At 36.0% G+C, this 24,551-nt stretch overlaps 1 protein-coding gene across 1 annotated transcript; it reads left to right on the top strand.

Annotated features, from left to right (window-relative positions):
* Positions 1 to 1,346: 1,346 nt before the first annotated feature.
* LOC132299939 (uncharacterized) lies at positions 1,347 to 24,202 on the top strand. The gene is made up of 32 exons (XM_059796831.1): positions 1,347 to 1,847; positions 2,221 to 2,653; positions 2,761 to 3,015; positions 3,113 to 3,325; positions 3,426 to 3,557; positions 3,661 to 3,790; positions 3,875 to 3,921; positions 4,016 to 4,117; positions 4,292 to 4,399; positions 8,083 to 8,225; positions 8,290 to 8,384; positions 8,483 to 8,561; positions 11,031 to 11,082; positions 11,164 to 11,244; positions 14,172 to 14,267; positions 14,364 to 14,467; positions 17,773 to 18,250; positions 19,940 to 19,975; positions 20,133 to 20,337; positions 20,422 to 20,555; positions 20,695 to 20,875; positions 20,974 to 21,206; positions 21,327 to 21,422; positions 21,634 to 21,723; positions 21,808 to 21,840; positions 21,940 to 22,074; positions 22,203 to 22,263; positions 22,342 to 22,397; positions 22,495 to 22,551; positions 22,657 to 22,777; positions 23,219 to 23,425; positions 23,730 to 24,202. Exons 1-31 carry the CDS (start codon positions 1,429 to 1,431, stop codon positions 23,371 to 23,373), a joined length of 4,560 nt encoding a protein of 1,519 aa, XP_059652814.1. The 5' UTR covers positions 1,347 to 1,428; the 3' UTR covers positions 23,374 to 23,425; positions 23,730 to 24,202.
* The last annotated feature ends 349 nt before the right edge of the window (positions 24,203 to 24,551 follow it).

The following is a 24,551-nucleotide window of genomic DNA, read 5'->3' on the forward strand; positions in this document are numbered from 1 at the left end:
GTAATTATGACATATTTTGGGGCATATTTACAAAATATTAGTGGAATAATAAAAGTATAGATAAACCCTTTTGAATAGAATTTTTTTATATGTAGGTAACAGTTTTTTGAATTCGTAAGCTTTTCGTTTCACTAAACATATTTGTAACTGTGGGTGCCATTCTTGACTACTGGCCCTTGCTTAGCACGGCTTAGCAGGCCCAAGATATCTGTTTGATCCAATGTTTTATGGGCCTAAAAGATACTTGTCAAAACCATACTCAGATAAATCCTTTTACTCGATTTAGAATATTTTGGGCCGGCTCATTTCGGTTGGTCTAAAGAGGACATGAGGCGAGAGATAGGAGAAAAGTGCAAGTGAAGAGAAGAAAATAAGATTTGTTGATGAATATACTAAATTTACTGAATTATTTGAATATACTAAATTTAATTTTTTTATTTTTAAATTTTTTTATCGTGAAACAGGAAGGTCAAAAATCAAAATTCAAGTGCATCGTACTGAGCTCTTAAGCTTGCAAAATGGGGACGGTAAATAGAACAACTCATCACCCATATAATAAATATATGGGTGCACACCAATAACCGACTTCTCGTGATTCGAATGAAAATAGCGACTCGCGGGTAATAGGCTACCAACCCACCCATTTCTTAAATAGAGTATGGTTTTGATTTTTTGCCCTTTTGGAATTAGTTGAGATGGTAAAGGGGCTACGGATTTGCCCACTTTTTTCTTTTTTTCATTAATAAGAAATGCACACCACTTACACATTCGCTTGAGAATTCGAAACCTCAACATCCCTTTTAAGTATGGCTACAACTCGGGGAGGCCTAACCCGAAATTACCCCAGTCGAGCCCAAAATTTTGTGGGCTTAGACAATATTTTTCTAATTTTGGTTTGGGTTTGGGTTATATATTTTGAACTTAAATTCAATTATGGCTGGGCTTGGGTTGATACGGATGAAAACCGAAGCCCAACCCGAGCCCGAAAATATTATATATTCATAATTATGTTTAAGTAACAAGAGTGCAGTAATCAAGTTGGTAGTGTGCTTGAAATTTATGTTTAAGATTTTCATGTTCAAGTCATGTTGCAACATTAATTAATTTATTTTTTACACACAAATTATGTATGGGTTCGGCTTGGGCTTAAGGCGGGCTTGGATTAAATTTTTTTTATATAAGCCTAGCCCGAGATGAGTGCCAAGCCAGCTCAACCCGCGGAGTTGCAACCCTACTTTTAAGAGATATAAAACAGAAACAACCGGGTTTTGGCCCTTTTGGTATCAGTTGGGATCAAATAAAAATACAAAATTTAAAGATCACGAAATTTGGCGCGTCTTCTTTCTCCCCCCTCTCTTTCTCTCTCTCAAATCTCAAAGAAGTGTATGCAGCGCGGCGACTCACCATTTCTCGCCATAAGCTCCGACAATGGTTCTCCTCCGCCACCAACTCTCCTCCCGAAAAAGACCTTCCACCAAAGCCTTTGTTCCACCTTTTCCACCACAACCACCGTCATCGCCACCACCACCACCACCCAAAATCCCCAAATCCACCACTGCTGCCACCACCAAGAACGGCGACAACACCACTCATCAACTCCGAAAACCCGACGCCGCGTCGGCATCATCATCAGCACGAGAAACCCTAACGCCAGTAGACAAGATGGCGTCCGTGCTAGCAGACGCCGGGTGCACTCTGATCAACTCCGCCGGCCCTCCCTGCCTCCCCTCCGACACTCACAAGCTCCGCCACCACCTCCACCGCATCCTATCCTCCGACTCCTCTCTCCGCTCTGCCTTCCTCTCAGGCTTCTCCTCTTACATCAATTCCTCTGATAATCTCCACCGGTCAGTACTCAGTCCCCAATCACCACCTCTTCTCTTCCATTACATACTAACTTATCAATTTATCTCTCTCTCTCTATATATATATTTCTATAATTCACTAACCTTCTGTTTTCTCATTACAATTTTAGGGTTTTGATGTCTTCCATTACATGCTAACGTATCAATTTTTCTAACGTTTTTCGACAATTCACTAAACTTTTTTGTTTTCTCTTTACAATTTTAGGGTTTTGACATCTTCCATTAAATACTAACTTATCAATTTATCTAAAGTTTTTCGATAATTCACTAACCTTTTCTATTACATACTCATCAATTTATCTAGAGTTGTTCGATAATTCACTAACATTTTCTATTTTCTTTTTTACAATTTTAGGGTGTTGATCTCTTCAAATCGCCAAATTTCTGGTTCTGTGAGGAATGAGAGTCTGGTTAGAGTTCTCTTACTGGTGCATTCGATTCAACTAGACCTTCAGATCATGTTGCTCGAGAAGCTTCCGGAGTACTTCGACCTCACAACGTCCTCCCTTGATGAGGACGTTGCGAGGCTAATTGTGAACCAATTCCGGTGGCTTGATTTCCTTGTAGATTCTGATGCATTTACAGAGAAATTGTTGCAAGTGCTTTCTATTTGTCCTCTTCATTTGAAGAAAGAGATTATTGGGTCTTTGCCAGAGATAATTGGTGATAAGAACAATAAGCCCATTGTTGATTCTCTTGAACAGATGCTTCAGGAGGACTCGGCCATTATTGTGCCCATCCTTGACTCTTTCTCCAACCTCAACTTGGATGATCAGTTGCGCGAGCAGGTTTTTCGGCTCTTGTATAATACAATCTGTGGCAAATATTTGATTCATAGTCTATTAGAGTAGTACTAAATTTCTTTAGTTTTCAATTATTTATTATTTTTTTGAAGGTGATTATGATGGCTTTATCGTGCCTTAGAACAATTGATGCTGAGCACATGCCATACCTACTCAGATTCTTACTGCTTTCTGCAACACCAACAAATGGTCGAAGAATAATCTCACAAATCCGTGAACAAATAAAATTTATTGGTGCACCAAGTATTCGTGTGACGCAGCACAATAAACTTAAGGGAAAATTGCCTGTGGATAATGGAGAGGCTTCAATTCTTGATGCTTTGAGATCTAGTCTTCGGTTTAAGAATGTAAGTCACCGTACCTCATATATATTGCTTGTCTGAAGTTGTTTGGTGTATAAATTGAATGCGCTTATAATGCTTATTTATATGCTACTATCTACAGATGCTTTGTCAGGAGATATTGAAAGAATTGAAATGCCTTGAGAAAGGTCGCGATCATAAAGTGATTGATATATGGCTGCTTATTCTCGTTTACATGAACGGCGAGTCTCTACAAAAGAGTGTTGAAAAGATATTCAAGAAGAAAATAATTGATGGTTGTATTCAGGATATTATATTTGAACAGTGCATATGTGGAAATAAGGAATTGGTACAGGTACTGTGTTTATGATGTTTCGCTGCAATAAAGGAATGGTTAAACATTCACAAAACATGAAATACAATTGATTTTTAATTGTTTAATTGATCTAAATTAGGATTATTTCCCCTCGTTTCTATCGTTGACCGAGTACTTAATGGCATGCAAAGAACAAAAAGCAAGGGAATTTGGAATTCACATGTATACATCTCTATTCAAAGAACTTGGTGATACTTATTCGAGACAAGAAGTAAGTTACCCATACAATGTCTTTACCAGATGATTATAGTATCTGATTTTAAGGGGGATAATTGCAGGCAAAGAACCCCCAATTAATTGTGGTTATTATGCAGGTTCTAGGTGCATTAGTCACTCATGTGAGTTCTGGTGTTAGTTTCGAAGTCAGTTCTGCTTTGGAGACCCTGGTTCTGTTGGCCTCTAAGTATGCACAGGAGATGATTCCACTTTCTTCTCATATAAGTGGTATGATCTCTGTTTCTAATTTATAGAAGCAATTCATCGCATGGCTTAAGTTTTTATGATGGCATTTCTCTTTGAACTATTCAGGTATCTTGGATTACTTGGAGGGGTTTGATGTTGAGAACCTTCACAAGGTTACTACTCTTTCTTGATTTAAACTATTATGTATAGGATAACTCAAGCAGTTCACAAATACCTACTCCTTCAGAGGTGTTACTCATGGTGCAGGTCTATGAAGTTTTCAGCCTTCTGGCACAGTCAGCTCGATCTAGTACAGAGTCATTTGGATCTTCCATTACAAATGAACTTTTGATGATTGTCCGGAAGCAGGTAAATTGAATTTTTCATTGTACTTTGGAGCCTTACTGCAGTTTGATTTGAAACTCACTTATATTTATTAATTTTTAACATGATCCTTTCTTCATGTTTGGTTGTCGTTAGCTTGTATTGCATAATTTCTGTGACAGTAATTGCCTGTCTTGAACTACCCTTTCAACTGGGCAGGTCTGCAATCCTGATTTGAAGTACAAGAGGATGGGCTTAATTGGAACTCTTAAAATGGTTTCTTGTCTTGGGGATGCGAACAATACAGCCTGTCCGTCGTCATCTCAGGTAGAGTCCTGTGTCATTTCATTTCTATATTATTCAAGATGGGAGACACCTGGTGGTAAATATAAGTATCTAGTTTCTGCTGACCTTATTCAGATCATAGAATCCATAAATCTTTTCATGTTTACATTTTTGTAAGGTTCTAAGCAGAATTCTAATTTAATAGCAGGCTATAACTATGTATTTCTCCCTTAATAATACAAGAATACTTCTAAGCATGTGTATACATGTATGTAATATGTAAAAATTGTTAAAAACTTTGGGGACTTCAGAAAAGCTTAATTTAGGAAAATGCTGAAGAAACTTGCTGAACTTCCTAAGGAAGAGATATTGAAATAGAAGGAAGAGCCTGGAATGTTGCTTTCAAATGTAAACTCTATTACATAAGCGATGAGATTTCAGCCTAGAGTTAGACAGTACAAGAATTTTAAGAGCTGATGATAAAAATGTGGGGGGAAAAAAACCGACATTTTTTTTTGTTGATGTTCATTATTCATGTTATAAGTATGAAAATGATTCATTCAGTGATTGAATTTCAGTTGTTGGATAATGATATCTGATATTTGAATGGTTGACATGTAATATATTTATTTGTTTTTTGTTTTTTTGTTTTTGGGTAAGATATCAGCAATGTCCACAATTGGGCTATATCTTCCCACACACCTTTGATGAAGGCAGGATAATCTGGGAAAAGGTTCCAGGTTTCTGTGATGACTATTTAAGAGTAATCTAGATCTCTTGAAGTGATTGAGGTAGATAATTGGAGGTGCTAAATTGCTAATAAGGTTGTAAACTTATTATCTAGTGAAGCTACACAACATAATGAATTAATTCCCTTTAAAAAAGTGTCAATTGTGGTGGGGTTTGTAGCAAGAGAGGAATAGGAGGTCTTTTGATGGTGATGGAGACTCCTATTTGGGTGCTAAAACATTCCATCTTGAATTCCGTATTTTTTGGGTTAATGAGTGGTATTGTAAATCTTTGGAGGACTTCGTGGATAGATTGAGAGATAGTAGGCCTTTTGAACAGTTGTGTAATGAAATTTTGTTACAAAAAATGTCAATACTTGTTTATGCCTTGCGTGGATTTTCATGATAATTGGTACGCTGAAGTTGTTTGAAGGTTTGAACATGACATGGCCATTTCTAACCTTTGTAATTGAGAGAACTTCGTTAACTTCCATCTCAGGACATTTTTCTATGAAGGTATTTGAACAATTGACGTCATTGAATAAATGATGAAGTAAGTATTGCTGCCCTAATGTGTCAAAATTAAATAAAACAGAGTCAAATCAATTAGAAGTGACAACACTTAAATGCTCCAATATGATTTACTTCACTTTTCTTGCCACCAATATTCAAGTATTCAACTGTCGGCTTTTTCTTTCCTAATGAGAACATTCGAATGCCTAAATGAGACCAGTGATTTGATTAGGTAATTGGAGATTTTATTGTTCTATCTCTGGAGAAAAAGAGGCTTTTAACGACTGCCAACGAGAAGTAAATGAGCATCTTTAAATTCTCTTAAAAAGAACTATTGCTTAAAATTTTACAAATGATTGCAAGAGGCTTGATAAGATAAAATGATTGAATCTTTGAGTGGTAAAATCGCAACTATAAACATTTTTATAAAAAATAGCTGCTAGTGATATTTTCTTGAGAATTATAGAGTTGAGACGTCCTCGTTAGGAGGGGGAGTGTTGATGGGTGTTGGTTCGAAGCATTGTGCCCTTATGGTGGGTGAAAAGTAACCATTGAGAATCTGAGAAAAGTTATTTGAAGTTATGCACATGTTCTGATGCTCACACCACCTTCTGCATCTTGGGATATTATCTACATGTCTTCAAAAAAATTTAGTTTTCAGTTGGATGGGTGATTTCAAGATGATGGAATTTTTACAAATATATAGAAGGATTAGCTAGAGTTGAATTGGGAGGGATGAGGATATTCTCCATTACTTTTTCTCTCAAGTACTTCTTGATGCATGATTCAATGATTCACAACACTCCATGTCAGTTGATTAATTTTTATTTTTGTTTTCTCAGAATGAGACAATGTTATCACGGGATAGGGGAGAGAAAAAGTAATGGAAATGATACTCATCCGAATTGGGAGACCTAAGATGAAGGATAGATTAAAGTTATGGAAGGTTTATGTTGTTATGATCCCTTTGTAGTTCAAATCCTTCTTGGGATGGATTTCGAATTACTCATTCAGTTATTTCAGATCTACCTATAAAATTTTCTATCTGTGCATTTTTTGAAATTCACATCTTAGTATTAAATCTAAATCTACACTATAGTTCTTAAATGATTGAATCCAAACTTGTTTATTTAAAATAACTCAATCAAAACTCAATCTTAGTGTAAAATCATCTTACCTTTTGCCATTTATTCAAGTCGGTAACAACATATAACTCTGGAATTTCAAAATCTATTTTCCCAACTTTTTATGTAAATATATGTTGAACTGGTAGAATATGATGATAGATTGGAAGATGCAACGGTGATCCAAAATTTGATGTTCTTAGTAAAGGGTTGTAGCCTTAGTCTATAACACAGACTGGTGAACTGCTTTCAGAATAGCAAGCAATACAAGAAACCTGGTAACTGAGGAGTGAGGGCCATACCTGTGCTGTCACTGAAGAGAATTTGAGCCACCTGTTTCCATGACTGCAGATCACTCTTGGTGTTCTAATCATGTTGTTCTTTGAAAAGAACTTCAAATCAGTTTGAAATGGTCATAGCAGTTTGTAGTGTGAAAAAAAAAAAAAAACAGAGAGGAGAAAATTTAATCCCTTGGAAAGCGTGCATACAAGTCAACTTGTAGTGTTTAATCTGGTAAAGAGGAAGAGAAGGATATCATATATTTTTGTAAGTAGAAGAGAGAGAACAGACTCATTAGAGATTCAATTTGTGGAACCAAAACAATATCCTGCAAGAACAGAACAATTTGAAAGAGATAGTAAGATTCTTTGTCAATGCTCCAGAAAAGTACTCAAGGCAAGCTTTTCAATGTTAAAATTGATTACGAAGAAGGTTCTTAATGGTAGAAGCAGATAATACTCAAGCATAATTGGAACTGTTAAATCTGAGAATGCTAAAGATGAGGAAATAAGAAAAAGACAGGTACAATCCTGCAAGCATGCATGCTTCCCTATATCGTTTCTTCACTGCCCTGGTTCGGCATGATAATTTACCCATTTGTGTTCTATATTTTACATATGGTACTATAGTAGAGTATGTTAACTCCCTGACTCACCTTTTATATTCCAGATTTGCCTAATTTTATAGTAATCATGTTGTTGCTGGGCTTGAAGAGTGTTGAGGATAAAATATGTTCTCCAAGAAGTTTAGAAAGCTAATTAATATGTGGCACATTCAGAACCGTTAATTACTGCATAGAAGTTTTCTATGCTGTCTTTTAACGCTCCTAAAATGTTTCAAATTATAATGCACTTATGTAGACTGTTTTAAAAATTATCTGCCATATGTGTATTGCAAAAGGTCCACATTCTGATTGACGCTAGTTGAATGCTGAGGGATGCATGTTTTGTTGGCACAAATTATTTAAGCTCATGTCTGTCAGATTCTGCTTGCTAAGCCATTAGATTTTGTTCCTATATGCTAATGCTTTTCATATGCTCTTGCGATTCATTTTTACTGTTCCCTGAAATTTTCTCTGAAGAAATCGAACTATGAGGAGGCTCTGGAACTCCTGAAAACATCTCTGGATTCTTGCAAGCAGTTGCCATTACCATTGATCCTATTTTATGATGAACTAATTGCCATGTTGGAATGCAGAACTCTTCATCCAGCAATCATGGAATGGTGAGTGATATGATTGAAGCTAAACAAACTTTTACCTGTAATCTTAAGCTTGTTTGTTTTGTAGGATTGGCAAACACGTAGGAGAGTTTGAATCAATGTTTCTATCTGATCTAGAAGGTGGGCAATTGCCTGTTAAGGACTCATATTGTGGTCTAGAAGGTGAGTTTTAATGATGCAATTCAAAGTTACTACTTGTTAGATGTGGCTTTCAATCAAGTTGCAAACAACTAAAGTTCTTATCATTGTTTTCAATGTAGGGGAACTATGGATGAACTTGGATGGTGATATTTCTCCAATTTGTGTGAACATTTTGCCATTGGTTTCCTTATCATTGCAGTAATGTTTTGGCTATTCTTACTTACCTAGAATTTTTTTTTTTTTGGCTATTCTCTTTGATTTCGTGATTTTGGTCAAGAAATTGGAATTAAAGGGTCATTTCGAGTGTGATCCCCGTTACTCATAGTGTTGGGAGGGGTACAACGGAATAGACGTAAACATTGGCATTATTTGTATAAAGTGGTTGCTCTCAGTACTCGAACTTGCTTTCTCATGCTTGAAAACCCAAGCATTTACGAATCACCAAGCAATGACTCTGAAACACTCTATGGTTTGTCACATCAAAGGAAATGAAGAGAAAAGAAAGGAAGGAAAGGCATGATCATTTTTCATGAGTTTCCTTTTGAAGTGGAAGTATAGGGAAAGCAGGTGAAAGAAATAGATGGGACTTGTGTAAGCTTTATATAGATGCCTTGTGTTTAGATATTGTACAGTTATGTACTTCTATATGGATCATTCTGCATGACCTTACATTTGGAGTGATAGTTGTGGTTGGCCTGGAGATAGTTTTTTCTCCCTTATTGTTCCACTTCTCTTCTTTTTCCTTCTCTTGATGAACCCTTTTGTGAAAGAAAAGGATTTTGGGGAAAAAAAAAAAATTTGTTTTTCACAAATCAATGATGAACTACTCACCCTCCCCAAGGGGGGAAGGGGTGGATGGTTATGTTGGTGAACACAGGATTATATACTTGGTATAATAGCTGTAAGGAAGGGTTACTAGAGGCAGTGGTTGTGCTGGCTTGTATTCTTTTGAATGGTGGTGATTTGGTGTTGAAACTGTTGATTTTTCAATAGATGTGATATGGTGATAACAGAAGGATTGTCAAGGTGGTAACGGAAATAACCGTATAAACATTGAGATTGGGGTGGTGACAAACTGCTAAAATTTGTGAGAAATTAGTGAGGGCCGTTGTGTTGTTCAACGATAAGACGCGACGTAAGTGCCAATGGTGCGATTTCAAGCCTTAGAGCATCCACTTTGTGAAATACTAAACATAAGGTCTTCTCTAGTCCTTACTCTTAGGACCTTGCCATGGCGGGAGCCGCGGGACCAAAATTGGGTTGAACCCTTTTGTGGGAAATTAGTGGGGCCAGTTATGGACAGCTGGAGGCAGAGACAATGAAAATAGCATTGCTGATTGTGGTGACTAGAGGTTGTAACTGATGAATGAGGTGGTTGTAGCAAAAAATTTGTTTAGAGAAGTAACATGGTGGTGATGGCAGTGGCCAAGTTAGTGTATTGATGTCAATGGTGGATGCGATAGAAATTGTTTCGAGTATTGGCTTATATGGTTGTGAGCCACCTTTTAGTTTACTTATTGATTAATATTGTGACAAATTACTTGGTGTGGATTATAAGCTTGAAACCAACTTCCTCAAGTTTGTTTTCATTTATTTTGATGTCAATTTTAAGACTGTTAGTGAACTTTTAAGCTAGACATACCACTTCTTTGGGCTAAGAGTTATATTATATTTTAAGGTACTATAGCATTAAATTCTGTTTTTTTACCTTCGAGATCTTTTCTTTTTGAGTTCTGATACATTGATATAGCAATTTAGAATAAATATTTTCCTGATTGATTAGGCTGTATGTTGTCCTTCAGCATTTTTGTCGTCTCTTCACTAGTTGTAGGTATGTACTTTAGTTTACTTAAAATTTATTAAAATGCTAAATGAACCTAGTCTTGTGTGAAGAACTTGCGCATTACTTTTTAAATTTCTGGTATGTTATTATCTCTATATTATTAATTAACAATATTTACATATTCAAATATTTGATATATTCTGTTTTTTTCAGTACTTAATTTAAATTGCATCATCACTGAAAATTTAGTAATATTTACTGCTGATAGCAGCAAAAAAACAATTTCAATACCCACAATAAATCTTGTAGTATGACGACTGAAATTCACTAATATAATTGGAAACAGAAAAGAATGTGGATGGGAGAATTAAAACTTGGGTAAAAGCACGTGTCCCTGAGGTCTATAGAAGTTTGCCAGCTGACAAAAGAAAATACAGCTGTGGTTTTAACTTCTGTCATGCTGCAGCAGACGCTTCTAAGGCTGCATTTTGAAGTCACATCCAATACAATGGCGTAAGCCATGGAATGATAGTGGTGATGACAACGGTGGCGGTGTTGGTGAAGAGGGGTGGTTAGAAAGATGATATGGTTTTGTTGATATGGTAGTTTATAAGTGGTGATCTCCCCTTCCCCCTTTCTCCTACACTTCTCTCTCTCTTAAGATCTGTTCCTCTTAACTTGAATTTTGTTTTTTGATTTGTGGGGAATTTCCAGTTGTTTTTGGAAGGTGGGACTCCACCACAAACTAGAAATTAACAGCCTCATTTCTTATTCCCAAACACTTCATCTAATTATTTGAACCAAACAATTCATCTAATTGTTTTATATTTTTGTCTTCTGTCAGTGCCTATGACTTCTGAAGTTTGTATCTTTGTCTCATGCAGATCTGCTTCATCCTTACAAATTCTTCCTCCTAAATTTCTTCTACTATCCGTGGTAAGTGCGTGGTCCCTTATACATAGGAAAGATATAAGTGATGGCATTAATCTTTGGATTTTGCTATGTATTCTTTGTCAGATTGAGAGGTTGGCAAATCAGGGATCTCTTGGGGGAATTGATGCACTGCTAGGCTGCCCTTTACACCTTCCTTCCTCTAAGGTGAAATATTTTGGGTGCACTTGTTAACTTCATAAATTTGTCTTTGTCCCTTCATGTGCCATAGTTCAGTGGTGCGTTAACATTTGACCAACATTTGCAAAACAATTCAACTCTTTCACATTCTGTATTGTCGAAAACTTCAATTTCATTTACATTTCATCAGTTCAGAGATGTAGTTAATTAATATACATTTATTAAGGCTGTGAAAGCTAGAAAGAACATCATTTGCTGTTATACCTTGAAACCCAGCACCCTGCAATTTGATTGTAAAGATATATATATATATGTATATATATATATATATATGTATGTATGTATGTATGTATAATTCCTCAGCTTGGGCCAGATATGTTGTTATGACGATCGCTTGCAACATGGTCTAATTTTTTATTGCTTTTGGTATGTTACCATATTTAAATACACAGTAGGGTATTTTTTCTTCTACATGCTGGCTTCCCCTTTTTCCTTTTTGATCAGGTAAGCACTCACACATACTGCCAATATTGGGGCTCGAATCCCTCCCCTCCTCTTTGAGGGTATGGAGGTTATACCATTGGGCTAATGGGCCCATTGGTACATACTGGCTTCACTTTTAAAACAGAAAATATTATTTTATTTTCAAACCTTAGCCTAAACTTCCAATCTTCAGCATAAATGAGAGGGCAAAAAGAAATCCCATGCCATCCAGAGAAGCATATAAAGCTTTTTAAAAAATTCATTTTCCTTGTAGATTATTCATTATTGATAACCAACCTGGTTGGTAACCAACTTCCAAATTTTAGAACATTGGTTTTTCTAGTATAAATTGGAAAATCCTTCGTTCTTCCTCTTTACTTTTTTCTTTCCTTTTGTGGTTTTGGTTTATTCCATCTGATATTCTGATATGCAAATTCGATTTCTAGATTCAAGTTTTCAAATTCATTATATTTTAATCTCACTTAAAATAATGAAATCTGATGAAATGTAGCATGTTGAAGTGAAGGCATTTTATTTTATTTTATTTTTTGTTGATATCTCAGTTTAAAAATTCCTTTTGTAAGCTCTTTATTCATCAAGCAGTGACATCGTGTCAAACTGGTAAAAGCAATGGTTTTGTAAGACTGGGTATTTTAAAGATATATTGGTAATCATGGAGAGGTGATTCTTGTTCACAGTGGTTGGGAATAATGGGAAAAAGACAAATTGGAAAAGATTAAAACAGAATGTTGGAAAGAGGGCAGAGGCATCATATGGATTGTAGCAGCCTTCCGCCTTACCAAATTGTCATTTCTGTTGATGCATCACCATGTTTATTACTGTCTCTGCATGTACCAGTAGCTGGAATATTTGTCAGGCATGCTAAGCCTCCACAATTCTCCTTTTTTGACTTTCTGGTTGAGGCATAGGTTGAGCTCTAGAGCAACACATCTACTCTTTTACTAGCCTCACCTCAACTAGCCCTTTATCTAAGCTACCATGCCTCAAAAGACAAAATTTCTCATGAGGGACCATGTTGTAGGACTACCGTGTCCTACAACATGGTTGCAATGGTTATGATGTTGTGTGCACATTAAAACACCCTGGCCTAAAGTTCATATATGGAGGTTGTCCTTGGGGCGATCCCTTTGTCATTACGATCTGCGGTTGTCGTCTATTGCGCACTCCAAAGATGAGCATCCCTTGTGCTCTTTAAGCCGGACCACAATTATGCCACGACAATTTCAGGGCCCCGAGGTGACACTGACCCTCTACGTGATTGTTCTCTTGGGGGCCATGTCGCCATGCAAAGCGCCCAAGGCTGCAACATTAGTGGCATACTGTGATATTGGGGTTTTAACATGGGAATAATTCCTTGCAACATAACTGCATACCTTGTCTCCCAATGCAACTTCATTCCTATAAGAATGTCACTTGAGTGCTATTTGATAAAATTGAAAATTAAGTACCAACAATTATAACAACTGAATTTTAAATGCTGAAGCTTTTAAGTACTAACTGTAAATTGAGTTCTTTGGTAGGTTTTGGATTTTAAGTGTTAAAAGTCACCATCACTTAGTATTTTACCCCATTTTAACTGCAATTATTTTAAGTGATATCCAAACTGAGATATCAAATGCTTAATTGGATAAACACTTAGGTATTGTTTGATAACCCAATTTAGTATTTAATTATGAATATATTTAGTATTATTTAATTAAAGTGTGTTTGATAACGCAATGTGGATACCACTTAAAAGAATAAGTGCCACTTAAAATAGGGTAAAATTGTAAGTGATGGACTTCACTTACCATTGAACACTTGAAATTCAATGAAGTATCAAAACAATTCTTAATTGATAGCTAGCACTTAAAATTCAACTCTTAAAATTTTCAATTTTATCAAACAACACCGTAATCCATTTAGTATTACGTACTGAATTGGAACATCTTACTGTTTTCACCCTTCATTTTAAAAATCAAATTTCCTCCCACAAGTTCCTGAACTTTTAGGTATTTTGTCTTTGTTGAAATTTTTTGGACCTAAACAAGTTACTTGAACCACCACTGAGAAAATTTCTTTTGTTAGTTAGCATTTAGTGATTTATGGTCTCAGTTTGATCCCTGTTCATGTAGAAAGGATGAAATTGCAAATATATATACATATATATGTGTTGGAAGGACAGAACTAATCCCCCTTTGAAGTAAATAGTACCCTAGTGATATGGTAACTTCTGTTTGAAAATTGTCTCTTTTTTTTTTTTCCTTCCTTTTTTGCTTATTTTTTTTAAGGGAAGGAGAAGGGGGGTTAGTTGGCCCCAGCTCCACTTTACATGGTTGCTTCGACATTTACAAGTTTGCCATGATTTGATGACATTAACATGCTTATGTGATTTGGATTTTCTTCTTTTGACATGGCATGTCAAAAACATACCATATGCGCTAACACGTCTTTGGCTTGTTAAATGTCAGATATTCTCTGAGCTGGTCTGGCAGCCTTTAACTGGGAAGCAGAAGCAAATTGTTTGTCTCTCTCTCTATTATGCAGCAAATTGGCTACGAGAGCTGGTAAACATTGATGCTCGATGTTGTCACCCACATGGCTGAGGTGTGTTATAATCAGATGTCCTGTATGATATCTAACATTATTGATGCTGTTTGTAGCTTAATGCATTCTGTACACAAGTTGCTGGAAGATTTGACTGTACAAGTCAAGCAACAAAGGAGGAAATTATTACCAAGCTTTTGAAGCGTTTGAGAAACCTTGTGTATGTTTTAATGATATTTCTTCCTTCATTTTACTTTTCTTTTCCTTTTCTATTTTTCTTTTCCAATTAGTTATGCGTAAATTAACTCATCAAAATTTCAACAATCAACATGTACCATCCTTTGGGGATAATAATTTGTCTAACAATTTTGGGGTAGTGGATGATAACAAAAACATAAGTGCATAATTTTTGCATATGGCTTGTCATTTTTGGGGATATACTGACATTTCTATGTCCTGAGACTTAATATTATATCCATTATAATGTGTCTCATCCTGATTATTCTTCTGAAATTGCTACTCGCTCACATAGTTGATATTAGATCTACGACTAAAGTGAAAACTCACTCACTAAAATCATTTGACACATCTTCAAATATTATCTCAAAATTCATTGCCTAGGGTGCAAGAAAGGAAATGTGCCAATGCTCTGGCAATACTTTGGGATATTTTATGTAATATCTTTTAGTTGTCCAAAAATACCCTTGAACAATAGACATCCAAAAACTGCCAGAGTTTGGAGAGAGGCTCCCTGCCAGTTCTATACACATTATCTGTCATCTAAAATGTAAAGAACTCAAATTAAGTGGATGGATCCACAAAGAGATTGTTCAACAATATCTAGATGTTGGCTCCTCTGTTATATTCACTTTGGTTTATACTATGGCAGTCCTCTTATATGGTTGTCAACCATGTTCACCTCTGCTCTCTTCTTTTTTCTTCCTTGTTTTATTTTAATTTTATATTGATTGATATTCATTCATAATTAAGAAACTTATGTTATTGTATCCTTAACACATTTAATAATATAAAAAAGGCACTCCAACTGCAAATTTATCTATAGAAGGTTCTAATAAGATAAATAATTACTTCTAAGATGCTTTCTTCTCAAATTGCCTATTGAAGAAGGGACATCACCTGAATATTATACATACATAAATTACATATTTTTAAATGAATATTTTTTATTATAGACATCTTTTTAAACATTTTCTCATAAAATATATTGTTTTATTGCAAAATCTTGATGTTGGCTGTTACTTATACAGATTATGTATGTCTCACGTATATGCATTTTGACATGTGTGGGTGTTTGCATGTGGGTATTTCTCACCCACTCCTGCTATAAAATGTAATGAGGTGTTCATTGGCATCAAAGTGATCAAACTGCCAATCAAAGTCCTGAACTAAAACTTGATGAGTCCTACTTTGGTTTCTGGAAGGTATTGCAAAACAAAAAAATGCTTTCCTTAGCCAAGATTTGTGTTAGGAATTATTTTCCTTTTGAGGGTAGTATTGTCTTTTCTTTTTACTAGTCAATTCTTTAGGGCATTATATATTCTTTGTATACTGTATTTTCATAAGCATGACTGAATAATCGAGTACATATTGGTATATCTTTCCTTCTTCTCTGTGCAAATTATCACTTTGAATCCTTTATTATGGCTGTCTGGCTCATGGATGGTTAATTAGTCACGTCACCTAGTAAAATTTTTGAATCAAAGAAAATTTCTTATAAAAATATTGAAAGTAGAGGTCATTGCATGGGACATGTCCAATCCCTGTATAAATTTAGGGATAAATTCATTCAGTCCGTAGTCAGAATCTATAATCTACATAGCCTTGTGATAAATAATATATTTGAGCCACTTGCCTCCTTTTACACATTTGGACCATTTATGGTTTAAATGTGTTGCAGTTATAAATGAATAACATAGTTGAAAACCCTATATTTTTCTTTTTCCTTTCTTTTCCCTATTGTACATAACTCAAATCAATTCTTGAAATCCTGGTCCCAAAACTTTGGGTCAACTACACTTTCTTTAGTGCATATGCCTTAAACTTTGGTTCAACTACACATTCTTTAGTGCATATTCCTGTTTTACTTTAGTGCATATGCCTTAAATCAGATTATTTTTGTTGTTGTCATTATCATTGTTTCATATGAAAAAACTACCTGAGCAAACTTTGTCTTATCTTTAGTTGGTGCAAATGCCCAACTTTTCTCATGAATGAATGCATTTTATGTTATTTTATTTTATTGCATTTCAACTTATATCATCATAAATTGACATTGTACTTTTATTATTTGAAGATGTATTTTTGACATTCTTGTTTATATTTTAGTGCCTGCGCCTTAAATCAGATTACTTTTGTTGGTGTTGTCATATATATATATATTTGTTTTGTATGACACAACTACCTGAGAAAATTTTCTTATCTTTAGTTGGTGCAATGCCTAACTTTTCTCATGAATTAAAGCATTTTAATTTTATTTTTTTGGGCATTTTAACTAATATGATCATAAGTTGACATCCTACTTTTAGTAACTCCTTCATTTAAAGATGTATTTCTCTACTCCCGTGTCTCCTCCTCCTCACCCCCACCCGGAAAAAAAAAATCCATCACCATGAAGAAACTTTAGTCTCTACATGGAAGGCTACAATATGACATGATATGCTTAAGTTTCTAGCTTACAAGAGTTTTAATGTAGTTTACATCTATGCTGTCAGTAACTAGTAATATCTTTGTCAACGGTTTTGGGTATAGGTTCTTGGTTTAAAACTCTCTCTCTTCCTTAAAGAAACCAGCTGAAAGAACTATGGAAAAGGGCATTGAGAACACTTCTAGAGGGCCAACTGTAATGTTGATAATATCAGGAAAGAGTGTGTGTGAGAGAGAGAGAGAGAGCTAGGGTTTGGGGGTTGAAACTTGTAATCTCATGTTTTTTTCGCATAGTGAAATCTTTCGCCGGATTTTCATCGTGGACGTAGGCTTTGCCAAACCACGTAAATTTTCTGTTCTCTGTGTGCGGCACGTTTACTTTACTGTTGCGATTCTTGGTTTGTGGTGTTTGTCATTGCACCACCTCATTTAATTGTGCTGATGCTGCACATTCTAAAACATATTTTTGTTGGAGCTTCTTGTTGTCCAAACAAGTAATGGAATTTGATGTCATGTTTAAAAATATTTAAACATCTCTAAGATGAACAAAATTGTTGTACCTTCTAAGAATCATGACTAGGTTTCTCTCCTTAAACTCGGACAACCTAGGACTAGAAAATTAAAGATAACTGGATTGCTGGAGTTGGAGAGTTGATGTATTTTTTATGTTTATGCAGGCTTCTAATCCTCTCTCTCTCTCTCTCTCTGTCTTCTTCTTTATCAACCTTACACAACTGTTACTCAATTTTCATTGTAGATTACTTTGAATCTCTGAGTTGGCATATGATTTTAACTTTATAAAGCATAAACATCTCAAGACTTCTTCATATATGTGCTGATGCGAATAATTTAACATTGCAGGTTTCTGGAAAACTTGCTGAACAGTTCTCTTAAATTGTATCCTCTGTCTCTACCTGAGCTCTACCCCCATGTTGAGCATCCTACATCTTCATTCTTAAGCCATCCTAAATATATGGGGAATGTTGAAAAAAAAGGCAAGCATATGAAACGAAATGAGAGCTCCTCCCAGAACAAGATGAAAAATAGAAAGACCTCAAAGGCATCAACAAGTTCAGATGTTGACGGAAAACTCAGGCAGCCAACAATTCTGGATGTTTTGAGGAAAGCGGGTGCCATAACAAGCCAGGGAGTGCCAAATGAAGATATAGCTGTCTTGTCCTCTAAGGGTAGCGCATCCGAATCAGCAGGGAATTGTGTTAATGAATCTATTGGGCCTCTGAATGTGGAGGCTTCTTCAGCTGCTAAGGTTTTAGAAGCACAAAGATACAAATTCAGGCCTCTTCTGGTTGACTGCTTTACTATTTTGACATTTTCAAAGGTATCTATGGCTAGTCTACAGTATAAACAATCAATCCTTTACTGTATGAGCATGCTGTTGCGCATCCAATGGAATTACAATTACATTATGCTTCGTCACTGTTACAGAACAGTAATGAAACTCAACATCCGTTATGCTCTGTCACTGTTACAGAATGGATGATATCCATTTGAATCTTATTTCTCCCTTGTACATTGGTGACTATCAATTTCTAGAGACGAGGAATCACTTTTAACTATGATGAGACCACAAGTAGGTAGTAGCCTAAGTGGAGATCCAAGCTGTCACAAAAGGTACTTGAGGGTGCTCAAAGACACAGAGAAAGGGGCAATTTCTTGTACTCTCCCTGAAGGCTAAGTAGAGTTACATAGTCTTAGGATTTCTCTCTATCTTGGTAGTAGTAGTTTTTTTAATTGACTTATTCACTCCTTTTATAATACTTTGCCACCGGGTAAAGTCTGCGGGACATGAGGGATACCTGCTACTTATTAACTAGTGGTACTAGGAGGAGATTGAGGTGGAGACCGTCTGTCTAGCTCATTAGGTTTAGGGGAGGGGACATGCATATAATGCGCTTGTGACCAGGAGAATATACATTAAATGCGAGGCCCTCTAGATCATTGTTCTCTCCCTTCCTTTTTGGGAAATTACCTCTCTTCTTTTGTGACAGGCTGAAGAATGCCAACAGCCCGTGCTCCGTGGTAGCAGCTCTTCAATTATCCTTGGACCTTAGCCACCAGACCTACATCGGGGTCCTATTATGAGAATGCTACCCCGAGGCTTTGCCCCCGCACGTCAACATTTCTTCCTAGAGGTTTATTCAAAGGGAGGTACTCCTTGGGGGCTTTTAGTTCTTCCTCTCTAGATTTATTTACTTCCTTGGGGCTTATCCTTAAAGAGGAAGTCCTCATATTCATTTGGCCAACATGGGGGCTTATCAACAGAGAGAAGGATTCATGAAAGGAGGGCCCAGAGGATCCTCATATGGAGCTTCATCCTTCGTTGTGGTTGCACCCGTTGCACTCATAAGAAGATAGATTAGAGTAGTTGAGTGTATTGGACTCCCCTTGAGGACAGCCTCGGGCACACCTATAGGTGTGGCCAAGCTTATTCCTCAGTCTTAGGTCCCATGGCGGGTCCGGTGAAATCACCAGTATCCTTGTTGACTAGTTGTTAATGAGCTGGCTTAGTCAATGCCACGTGGCCGTGGTCTAACTTAGGATTGTTGGACTAGGAACCGACAACACCCGTTTGATATCAAGGCAAGGATATGGAGATCATGGTTTTCATTGGGGGTGTAACCGGATCAAAACTTTGACAATCCACTAAATAACTGCTAATATGTTACTGAACAGTCGATATTTCATACCATGCTCTGCCCTTATTCTCAAAATCTCTATCAAATCAAATATTTCAGATCTTTTTTTGCTGGGGTAGCGACGCACACAAACTTGTAATTAGAGCAGCAGCATGAATGTAGTGTCCGGGGGGATAGTTAAGCAGTTGTAGTTGACAACAGAATGGCATCCTAGATTAAACACGACAATAACAGATTCATCCCTTCACCAAGTTTCTGGAAACTGCATTATATTGATTTTGTTTTCCTTTATTTATTTATTTGTTTGTGCTAAAGTTGATTAATTTGATCAGAGTTAAAAGTCGTCTAATGTATCTCTTCTTCACATGCAGAATCAAGATTCTTGTTGCCCAGATCCTGCAGCTGAGGTATAATTTTTACTTCTTGCATATTGTACCTGATGAATTTAACTTTGCAAAGAAACACATTTTTTTTTCTTTCTTTCTAAATGTGGCAGTTGATGAGTCCAAATTTGAGAATAAGCAATGTATATTTGGTTTGATCAATTTTTGTTTCTTGTTTTAGCTACCCCTTCACTTGTACCTCCTACGTGATCTTCATTACAAGCTGGATTGCTTTAGTCCTCCAAGCAAACAATTTTCAGGCCGATGCCTAAGCACTCCGCCTGGTTTCAGCAGGATGACATCAAATGAATTCTTAAGGGCAATTCAACCACTGTTTCCAAGCCTCAAAAAAAATCTCAATTGTGCAATCTGTATCCTTAAGGAAGGTACAGTGAAAGCGTATAATTTGGGTGGATAAACTTTGCGATAGTGCTTCATAGTTGTAGATGTCTTATATCAACTACTTGTAGGTGCTGAATCGTGTCAAGAACATTGGAAACTGCAGTCTGCTATGGCTGGGAACCCAGACTTAACCAACCTAGTTGTTTCTAAATCATCAGTGTCCAGTTCAGTCCTTAAAGAAACACTTTATTGCTTTGGCAAGGTAAAGCTCTCTGTCTGTCTGTCTGTCTGTCTGTCTCCCCAGATGAAAAAACTCTTACATGTATGATTTTATTCAAACAGAACCTTTAGCTTTCATATTTAATTGAAAATAACTTCTTTAGTCTGTTTCATGAACGCAGATGCTAAACTTTCCTGATATTCAGATGGAAAATTCGGTCCTCTCAGATCTTCTTGAGGCCTTCCAGCCTATCAAAGTTCCGGATTGCATTTTTGCAGGCATGCAAACAATTCCTTCACCTGGAAATATAGATTATTTATACTGTGGTGCTTATTCTTTCCTGGAAGGGATTTTGGACGTAGGTAAATTACTCTTTATTCTTTTTTCGTAGTAAATCTCTTTGGTGCTAGTTGGCAGATTCATTGGTTTCTAATTGCATTTGTGTCCCTCTTTACTGCAGCAATTACTTTCTCATTTACACTGGCTTCGGAAGTACTACTTACTTTAGAATCAGTGGTTACCTCTGTGCGTAAACTTCTTGATAAGTTGGTGGAGGGAAATGGTAAAGGTATTCACATAGGATTTGTTCGGGAACTCCTTCCTACCTTGCACAGCAGAGTGGGGACTTCTGCTCAGAAACTATTAAGGCATAATTGGGATAATGACAATCTTGAGAAAAGTGGGAAGAACAAAGTTAGCCTGTGTCCATGTTCTTACAAAATCTATTTCCAGCTTCAATTGTGGATGTAAATTTAGCAATTTCTTGTGGTAAATTATTCTTATATCTGTGATTTTTTATTCTAATTGTTGCAGGGGGAAATTGTTCAGAAAATCCTGCATATGTACTTACGAAATAGTGGATCTACTTTTGATTTACTGGATGAGTTTGCCTGTTCTATCTTACCTCAGGTGTGTACATGTTTTCCAATAAGGTTTGTTAGGATTTAAATTAATCAAAGTAATTCAAATTTAACTTCTATATTATGGTTGCATCCCAACCCCAAGCCACCATTTGGGATCACAGAAATTGTTGTCCAAATATAAAATTGAATCAGCTCGACCAATTTAATAGTTGCCCAACAAAATGTCAAATACTTTACAAGTTTTAGTTTTGTATTAGGTTCCATCACGCAAATCAATAGCAGAAGATGATTGCCATGGTTTCCCAACTCTGTCTTCTGCAACATTTGTTGTATGGTACCGGGTACTGGTAAGGCGCCTCCTGTTGTCCAATTTTGCATTATAAGCTATAATTATTTTTTGAGACAATTCTAAAATGTTATTTATTGTGCAGCATGAAGAGAACCTCGCTATTCTTAACAAGTTGGTGAGTTGTAGATTCAGTTCCTGGAAGAGTATACATTATATAGTGAATATCATCAGGCTAAAATTTGGGAGTTCTTGTTTGTTCATGTTATCTATTTAGGTTAAGGAAGTTGTGCTCTTAGAGAAATCCAGAGCTGAATTTCAACTTGAAACTGTAGAAAAACTTCTTAACAAACTGAAGCAATCTGTGAATGTGGTTGTATCATTAGTTATCATGTGCAGGACTCACGACAAGGTGGTTAACTAACCAAAAGTGCATACTTCTTTGTTTTCCCATTCGTTTTTTTATTTTTTATTTTCTTTTATTGCTCAAATAATAAGGAAGACAAAACTGTTGATAAGTTGTATGATACTATGATTCAGGTAAGTGTGCATAGCATGGCTATCAAGTATGGCGGGAAGTTTATGGATTCCTTCCTCAAAGGTATTTGGTTAACATTTTGGTCTGCTTTATTATCTAAGATATATATGGTCAGGGGACTAACGTTGAAAAGTTCCTCAGTTTTTGATTTCCTGCAGACCCAATTTCTGTTGCACAATGAGCTCATAGTTCAACTGGTAAGATCAGATAAATTTCTTCTGCTATAGTCGGCAGTATGCGCTACTTGGAATTTGAGCTGCATCCAACTTATGGGTCTCTATAAATTGAATAAAGGTGAAAGAGCTTCAAAAGGCGACAAGAACAATCCAGACTCTTTGCGCTGAAGCTAAGGTCAGTTCTGCTGTTCAAATTTTAGACTAAATGTTTTGCTTATTCACACTGATATTGCCGGGATTTTCCTATTGTTGCAATTTTATTTATTTTATATATATGAAGGGATTAAAACAAACTGCTATAACCTGCAAAATTCCTGCTACAAAGAGATCTATGGAACGCTTCCTATTCCGTGTGAAGGCTCTCCTCCACACTGCACCAAATGGAAGCACTTTTTGGATGGGTATGTAATATATGTATCATATAGTATTTTTTTGGTGAGAAAATTCTGTCATGATATCTTGAAGCCCTGAACTTTACTCAATTATGTATTGATTCACTATTTGTGAATTATTCATAATATTCTGCTCAATGCTGTTAGTTCCTTTTCTATTTACAGAACTTCCTATTATTCTGTGTATTCCAAAACTGTACAGTTTTACCTAACATGCATAATTCCTCAACTTCAGACCCATTTTAATTTTCATGATGCATTGCATAATTTTTTTCCCAAGTGTTCTAATATTCGTGATTGTTGATGTTCTTTGAATCTCGACTTTGGAAACAAGTTCAGCTTTTTTTCCTAGTTTTTGATTGGTGTTTTATGATTGAATGCCACCATAAATCTAAATGACATCTAAGTTCTAACCTTAACTAATATAACCTGCATCTCTTGGTTTGGCAGGCAATCTTAAGCATAAAGACTTAATGGGTAATGCGGTGAGCTCCCAAGCATATGTAGATGATCAAAATGAAACCATTGATGAAGATCCTGCAGAAACACTTGTTGAGGATCAATCCATTGGTGGTGCTAGTGAGGAGGAGAGGGAAACAGAATGAGAAATGCCTTTCTTTTGAAATGTCTGGACACGTTAACCAAAGCCAAGACGAGGTAAGTACTGACTTGCTATTACTTGTTAAATGAGGCCCTTTTTTTTTATTATTTATTATTTGACATCATTATACTAATTTGTTTTATGCCATATCATCACGATTGGAATCGTTGCTTTTAGCAACAGTTCATCCCCAAGGTTGATTCTATGGGGCAGGAAATAGGGTAGAAAAGTATAACGGACAAAGAAAGAAAAAGGAAAATGTGAGGATGAGAAGAGCCTTTTATTTTGCTATGACTTAGTGATTGTTAATAAAATTAACACATCACCATTTTCACTTGAGAATTGTTTGAATACATGCAGGTGATCCAATAAAAGTAATTATAAGTTGTCAAAGATAATGCCATTTTATTGTCGGCAGTAGTAAACAGTATTTTCAAGTGGCAATTTCATGGGTAGTCCTCGAAGTGGATATTGGACGCTGCAATTCTGGTAACATTAAAGAATGGCCATAAAACGGCTGTTAGTAGGTGAAGTTGAAATGTATAGCTACCATGTACTGCAGAGCTATTGTTTCGCTGTGCTTGCTTTTTCCCACTATAATTCGGTCCACCAAAGCGAATGCCAGACTGCTGGGATCACACAACTCTTTTTTAAGCTGCTATTATTGTGAGGTGAAGTTGAAGTGTAACACTGCCTAGGGTTTTTCCTCTACTATATCTTCATTTCTCAACTCAGTCTCCTTACAGTAGTCAGAATTTTTTAATAATTTTATTTCTGTTGTCTATATTTGTGAATATATATATATATAATTTTTTCTTTTTGTTTAGTATAAATTGTAATTACAAATTATTGAGATTGTCTTTCATTTTTGTGCACCAATCCAAGGGTGGGTTTTAACTGGCTAGAGCTTAGGATTATACGGGGCTGATTTAACAATCTTAAAGCTTTGCAGAGATAACAAGCCTCAAAATTCTGTAGCGTGTGATCAAAATCAGTTCAAATTTGAGTTCACCTAAGTTTTGGCTTTCAAGATTCAGGTCATGAAGTTCCAAGATGGCCTAGGTTTTTGTCTTTCGAAAATCACTCCATGAAAGAACTCTTTCACTAAATGCTTTCCCGTACTTGGGTTTAAGCTTATCTTCACTGGGAAAAGGAGTTCTTGATACAAGTATTTCTTTTAAT

The sequence above is a fragment of the Cornus florida genome, unplaced genomic scaffold, assembly GCF_030987335.1.
Source record: "Cornus florida cultivar Cherokee Brave unplaced genomic scaffold, ASM3098733v1 CherokeeBrave_3.0.0_Hap2_Chr03, whole genome shotgun sequence".
Lineage (NCBI taxonomy): Eukaryota > Viridiplantae > Streptophyta > Magnoliopsida > Cornales > Cornaceae > Cornus > Cornus florida.